At 40.2% G+C, this 7,658-nt stretch overlaps 1 protein-coding gene across 1 annotated transcript; it reads right to left on the bottom strand.

Moving 5' to 3' along the window:
* Positions 1 to 1,129: 1,129 nt before the first annotated feature.
* On the bottom strand, positions 1,130 to 2,074 carry LOC128835646 (olfactory receptor 1052-like). The gene has a single exon (XM_054025230.1). It carries the CDS (start codon positions 2,072 to 2,074, stop codon positions 1,130 to 1,132), a length of 945 nt encoding a protein of 314 aa, XP_053881205.1.
* Positions 2,075 to 7,658: the final 5,584 nt, after the last annotated feature.

The following is a 7,658-nucleotide window of genomic DNA, read 5'->3' as shown; positions in this document are numbered from 1 at the left end:
AGAGGTTAAGGAGAATAATTATTCTCCCTCCTCCTTGTAACTGCCGTTTAGGTACTTGAAAAATGTTATCATGTCTCCTCTCAGTCTTCTCTTTTCCTGATTAAACAAACCCAATTCTTTCAATCTTCCATCATAGGTTATGTTTTCTAGACCTTTAATCATTTTTGTTGCTCTTCTCTGGATTTTTTTTCCAATTTGTCCACATCTTTCCTGAAAAGTGGTGCCCAGAACTGGACACAATTCTCCAGTTGAGGTCTAATCAGCGCGGAGTAGAGCGGAAGAATTACTTCTCGTGTCTTGCTTACAATGCCCCTGCTCTTACCTCCATATTACAAGTGAAAATTGAGGAAAAAGGAGACTAAACCCAGGATTTTTTAAAGGTATTTAGGCAGCTACATCCCATTCATTTCAATGGGAGTTAGGAACTGAAATCCCTTTTAAAATCCTGGCCCTAATTGATTTGCTTATGGTCACAAAGGAAGTCTGCAGTGGAGGAGGAGTTTAAACTCAGACCCCTTAAGTCTTAGGCAAGTGCAATAACCTCTGGACCATCCTTCCTTTCTCATGTGTGTGTATAATGACGTGTTTCTGTCTACCTGTCCCCACACATAACCATCTTTCTATCTATCCCCATATACAAACATCTGTCTGTCTAGTGTCTAGCTATTTGTCCCCGAACATAACCATCTGTCTGACTATCTATCTATAAAAAACATCTCTCCGTGTACAGCTCCCTTTATTTAATTGTACAGTGATTTTAGGTGGGGGCTGTGGGAACTAAGCTAATAGCAGTGGCAAACAAAAACAATTACAGTATCCGAGTATCTCCTCTTTATATCATCTGCTGAACTAACCAATATAGTTCAAAGGTAGTGGAACAAGCAGGGGGAGATGCCTATATTGCAGAAATCACATATCAGTGCATAAAGGAGAAGCTGTACCACTGTTACTGGACACTGTTTTTCAAGGGAAATGGCGCCTTTCTTCATTATCTGGCTCAAGTTTGATTTCCGTATTGTTTTCTCCTGTAAGTCACATGATGACAGAATTTTCTGCATAATGACTGAACGAGTGAGAACTAGCTCATATCTGCTCTCCAGTACTGATCAGTAAAAAACAGTCCTCATAGTTACATGCAGCGAGGAATAATTTTCTGGTGTATTGTCCTCCTCAGGGCGTCCTTCACCTCTTTGTTCCTCAGGCTGTAGATCAGGGGGTTCAGCAGGGGGATCACAAGGGTATAGAACACGGCCACCATTTTCTCCCATTCCACTGAGCTGCCAGACGAGGGTCGTAAATATGTAAAGATCAGGGTCCCATATAAGATGGAAACGACAGTCAGGTGGGAGGCACAAGTGGAGAAGGCTTTGTGCCTTCCTGCAGTGGAGCGGATCCTCAGGATGGCAAAGATGATGTAAGTGTAGGAGATGAGGATGATGAGAATGGTGCCTATTGTTTCTATGGCTGCAAAGATGAAATGCACTCGCTTATTGATACGAAAGTCAGAGCAGGAGATTTCTTGGAGTGGGCGAATATCGCAGAAGAAATGATTGAGGACATTGGTGTGGCCAAAGGACAGACTGAATACAGTACACGTATGCACAATGGCATTGATACAGGCGCATAGGTAAGAGCCGGCCACCAGCTGGAAGCAGACTCTCTTGGACATGATGACACTATAAAGCAATGGATTGCAGATGGCCACAAAGCGATCGTAGGCCATCACAGCCAGGAGGCAAAGCTCATTGTTGGCACAGAAGGAGAAGAGGAAAAACTGAACCACACATCCAGGGAAAGAAATGTCTTTACTCATCACTAGGGAAATGACCATCGCCTTCGGGGCAATCACAGAGGAGTAGATAACATCTAAGAGTGACAAATTGCTGAGGAAAAAGTACATGGGGCTGTGGAGTTGGGAGTCAACCCTAATCAGCACAATCATCCCGACATTCCCCGCCAGGGTGCAGAAATAAATGGCAAAGAAGAACACAAAGAGGATGTTTTGTAGCTTTGGATTGTCAGTTATTCCCCGGAAAATGAAGCCAGTCACTGTGGTGCAGTTCCCTGGAGCCATTTCTCCTGTCATGCGCTCTGTGTCAAAGAAGAGATAGGGGAGGGGATAGAAGCAATGGGTACCACGACAATAAATCTGTTGTACAGTGGAGACTCGTGTTATCTCTTTAAAGATGCCTAAACAATGGAAATTTAATTTAGTCATAGATTCCAAAGCCCAAAGATACCATTTTGATTATCTAGATCAGTGGGTTTTTTTTCATTTGCGGACTAATCAAAAATTTTGAACGGAGATGGAAATCTTAGATATAATCTGTGGACCCCTAGGAATCCACGGACCACAGGTCAAAAACCAGTGTTCTATGGTAACAACAACCTTTTGAGAACCCCTTAGATGTAGTCTGTGGACCCAAAGGTGTTCACAGATGACAAATTCAAAACCCCTGATCTAGTGTAATTGCTTGTATAACACAGGTCATAATTATTTTCCAATATTTTTCATTGTAAACTAGAGCATATCTTTAAAAAAATCATCCAATCTTGAATTAAAAATTGTCCATAAACTAAGTATCCACCATGACCCTTGGTAAATCGTTCCAATGGTTTTAATTACCATCACTGTTAATAGAGGTCTTTTATGTAGAGCTGGTCAAAATTCCCTCCTACACCTTTGGAAATGTTTGAGCTTTCAGGAACAAAACCTCAAATCCCCCCAAAAAATTTGGCGCTGGTATATTTTGGCTGAAATCTGAAGTATTTTGGTTTTGCAAAGGAGCAACTGGGAGATGTAGTCAAACCAACAAGACTGGCCTATAAAGGAGAATGGGACCATGAGGAACTTAAGCTAGACAGTTCAACATGTGGAATGCTCAGCATTGAAGGTGTTTGAGAATAGGTCAGAGAAACATCTATCGGGATGTTTACTTGGTGTTACTTGGTCTTGCCCCAGTACAGGGAGCCTGACTTGACTACATGAGGTCCCTTCCACCCTACATTGCTAGGATTCCCGAATAACAATATTTGTATTTATTATTATTATTATTTTATTTTATTTTTTGTAAAAATGTTGACATTTCCATGGAAAAGTTAGATGAAAACTGCCCTCCTCCCGCAAACACAAACAAATCTCTTTTTCGTTGATTTCCTAGGAATGTGGTGTTCCCATTCACTGTAGGAGGGTCTGATCCAAAACAGATTGACGCCAAGTGATGTTTTTCCATTTATTTCAGTGCACTTTGTGTCAGGCTGTTTGGGAAGATGATGAAATCTGATATTAACAGCTCTCAGAGTGAGAAGCAAGGAAAGGTAGCATGCAGTGTATTTGAACCTTCTGCACCTCCTAATAGAGGATATCTTCCAGGAAAATGGATTAGTAAAGTTCACAAAGAATTATAAATGTATATGAACTCAAAGGGGAAAAAACACTACCTCTTTTATTTAACTATTAAATATGAGATTTCAAATGCATCAAAGTCAGGAAATTGAAAGCAGGGTCTAAAATCCCAAGATGTTTGTGACAGCTTTACCTGCCTACAACTGATGAATAGAAACAACATCCATAACAAAATGGCCAACTCAGCCACTGCAAAATACAGCCAGACCCACCCAAACGTATCTGTACTTGGGATACTACCGGAAATCTCTTTAAAGATAAAGTTATGGAGACAGATCCTGACCTGGTATAAACTGGAATAGCTGGAGAACTTTTAAATCAAGCACTTTAATACTTTGAGATCATTTTTGTTTAAAGTCTTACAAATAAAAAATAAAAACCTGGTGAACAATATAGTTACATGAATATTCAGTCATTTTCGTGAGAAATGCATCTTTTGCACAAACTGGTCTTCTTCGGTTGCTTTTATTACAGTTCCTATTTTTTTTTCCAGATTTGCCCACCCATGGTTATAAACAAGGTCACCAATAACAAAGTTCTTGCATTTCTCCATGAGACAAAGAAACACCAATGATAGGAACCAAAATTTCCATATGGAAATGGAAGCATAAAGTCACACTCATCTGGAAGCCCTCTTTCCTAGTAAGGTGGGTATTTTCGTACTAGATTTCTAGAATTCTTTACCTTGCAATGTGAAAAATTAAAATGCGTGTGCATGCACACACACACACACACACACAAACAAACACACACACACAAGTTTCAATTGTCCTGTTTGGACTAATCACATTTCACCATAATTGGAAACCACAAGGAAATGTAAAGGAAAAAAATTATATTAAACAGACCACTGAAAAATAAAGTATTTTTTCCACAAAATGTAATTTTAATGTATTATTATATCCTTTATCATTTCCAGGTTTCAGAACTGATCCTAAAACATCATAAACTCTTACCTTGTTATAACAACGCAATACCCAGAACACTTTCAAATGCTGTGTTCCCTCTTCACTGTGATGGAATGTGGGATAGAAAATAAAATAATTCAAGAATCATTTTCAGGTAAGAAAGAGCCAAAATTGCTAATAAAGTAAAAAATTTAAATCTAATTTCTAAGTGAATCTAATAGCTACTAATACTGTAGCTATTTAGAGAAACTGAAGTGAAAGACAATGGCAGAGAAAAAGCATTACTTTAAAACGAAGGAGGTGAACATTTTGGAATTTCAAAAGTCTGCTTGCTCGGAAGCGATTTTAGAAATCCAAGTCAGCATTTTAGAAATGTCAACCACAAACAAGGCAAAGTTGGCAATTACAAATATAACTTTCTTATTATGAAACTAAAAGGCCAGGTGTCACCACAGCTGCCTGATCTATAGCAAGGAGGTGCTTGGAGTGGTAGATTTAAGCCTCTTATTAGCATTCTAGCACCTTTCCATAATTAAAACTGTTAGGAGCCATGCATTTATAATAAGTCAATTAAAACCACAAACTAGGAATAAACTCTGATTAAGTTCAATAAACAGCATTCTTGTTGAAATCCACCCGGGCCCCATGAGACCTTCCGTGGGGGCAGAGAATGGTGCGTTGGGGAAGCCAGTGCTGCCCATTCCATACTGTACTGTCTTTTTTCATAATCTTCTCTCTCCAGGGCTGTCGACTGGGAATATTTCACCAGCACAAAACCCACTCTGGGAACTTTTAAATGAAAATGTTTGATCTTCAAATAAATGAAACACACTTTTAGAGAGAGAAAAAAACCCTCCATTAAACAAGATTCTTTGAAACCAAGGCGTAATTTTAAACAGACTATTCTCATGTTCATTTGCAGTGTATGAAATCATTTAACTCAGTACAGCACAATGGACCAGACACTCAGTTGGTATAAATCACCGTAGCTCTGCTGATGCTGATGGAACCGTGACAACTGACACCAGGTGATGATCTATCCTGATATTCCCAAACACTGACATGCAGCGTTCAGAGTATGTTAGGCAGTTGGTCCCATTTCACTGCAAGTTATTTTGTGAGAGAAAATGAAGACAACATTTTGGGATCAAAAGCATCAGCATTTCGAGAACAGAAAAACAAACTTTTCTCTTGGTAGACAGGATGGATTTTGGAGCTTTCCTCGGGTATTAGAACTGAAAGAAAAATAGACCACTCACCTTTGCCTTTGCCCCGTAATGTTAAAACTTGTTGCAAGAGAGAGATCTCTCTTTATTGAATTCAAATGGATTGTGTAGGGGGTAATTGGAGGTGGGGTTTATTTGTTCTGCCGACACAAGGGGACAGAATTCCTCAGAGCTCTGAATCTCAGGTCAGGCACAAGTGTGTGTGTGTATGTGTGTGTGGGGGGTCATTAAAATACCCAGTTACATCTCCCTGCAGCAGGAGATAGACACCACTATATGGTCTTCAAATGTTGTTGAAGTTCCTGGACATGTTGATGCTTCTCTTTATCTTTCCCTCTGTTTTATGCAGTCCATAAATCTGAAAATCCCCCCTAGCAAGAAGCATGTCCAATCACAAATACACTTAGAGGAGCATGGCAAGATTTTGATCAATATGTGCCAGGATTAGAGCTGTGAATAAGGTTTCTTTCAGAGCAGCAGGACTAGACATCTGTATGTCGCACGGCCAAAAGGCAATGAGCATTCTGCTACTCAGTGCTGAGAGAGAAATAAACATTTGAAGCAGCAGCATGAGAGGGTCCAGGACTCCAATAAAAAGTCAAGTATCAGGGGGTAGCCATGTTAGTCTCTATCCACAAAAACAACAAGGAGTCCGGTGGCACCTTAAAGACTAACAGATTTATTTGGGCATAAGCTTTCGTGGGTAAAAACCTCACTTCTTCAGATGCATGGAGTGAAAGTTACAGATGGGCATTAAATAATGACACATGAAGAAAAGGGAGTTACCTCACCAGTGGAGAACCAGTGTTGACAGGGCCAATTCAATCAGGGTGGATGTAGTCCACTCCAATGATAGATGAGGAGGTGTCAATTCCAGAAGAGGCAAAGCTGCGTTTGTAATGAGCCAGCCACTTGTAATGGCTCTTTCAAAACCAAAAATCCCAAAAAGGCATTTTTAAAAATTTAAAGTAGATTTTTAAAACATACCTTTAAAAACAATTTTATTTGTTTTAAAAACTAAACCTATCAGGGATAAAATTTGAAACTGTGAGAAGCTATGTTAAGGCCTATATTTGCTATAACCTATTAAACTAAGGCTTGGTCTACACTAAACCCCCAAATCGAACTAAGGTACGCGTTATTCACGTAGCTGAAGTCGACATACCTTAGTTCGAACTTACCGCCGTCCAGACCCGGCAGGCAGGCTCCCCCGTCGACTCCGCGTACTCCTCGCGGCGAACAGGATTACCGGAGTCGACGGGGAGCACTTCTGAGTTCGATTTATCGCGTCCAGACTAGACGCGATAAATCGAACCCAGAAGTTCGATTGCCTGCCGCCGAACCAGCGCGGTAAGTATAGACAAGCCCAAATTTAAATTAAATAAATATATGAAGTCCATGTTTGCTGCCAAGTTTCAGAGGAAGTCAAACTACTGAACTGTTGGAAGTCATGGCCTAAGCACCTGGGGGTCGAGAAGTTGTTGAAATACTCAGCCAGATTTTGGCAGCAATAGCCTCTTCTGTGTGTGCAGAAAGAATATTTTCTGCATTTCAATTGTTGCAGCTACTTCATTCCAATTTAAGAAACTGATTGGGAGTTGAAAAAGGATGAAGGCTTCTTTTCCTCTTGTAATATATGAATAAACGCTAGAGAGGAGGAGATGTGAGCTACTACTTCTAAAATCTGGAAGGAGGTTTATGACCAGGAACAATCAGTTCAATGCACGAACTAGAGATACTTCTTTACCTCAGTGTGTTTGAAATGAAAACAAAATGTTTCAGTTAACCTTTTTGTTCTTATGTATCCTGCAAAACCAGCAAATCCACATGTTTTAATGGTTACCTATTCATAGAATCCTAGAAGACTAGGGATGGAACAGACCTCAGGAGGTATCTAGTTCAACCCCCTGCTCAAAGCAGGGCCAACCCCAATTTAATCATTCCAGCCAGGGCTTTGTCAAGCCGAGCTTTAAAAACTTGTAAAGAAGGAGATTCTACCACCTCCCTAGGTAACCCATTCTAGTGCTTCACCACCCTCCTAGTGAAAAAGTTTTACCTAATAGCCAACCTAAGCCTTCCACACTGCAACTTGAGACCATTCCTCCTTGTTTTGTCATC

The sequence above is a fragment of the Malaclemys terrapin genome, chromosome 4 (genome assembly GCF_027887155.1).
Source record: "Malaclemys terrapin pileata isolate rMalTer1 chromosome 4, rMalTer1.hap1, whole genome shotgun sequence".
Lineage (NCBI taxonomy): Eukaryota > Metazoa > Chordata > Testudines > Emydidae > Malaclemys > Malaclemys terrapin.
This window is presented reverse-complemented; position numbering and strand designations above follow the sequence as displayed.

Excerpts from the sequence above, each read along its gene's own strand:
- LOC128835646 (XM_054025230.1), bottom strand. The coding sequence starts at position 2,074 with ATGGCTCCAGGGAACTGCACCACAGTGACTGGCTTCATTTTCCGGGGA.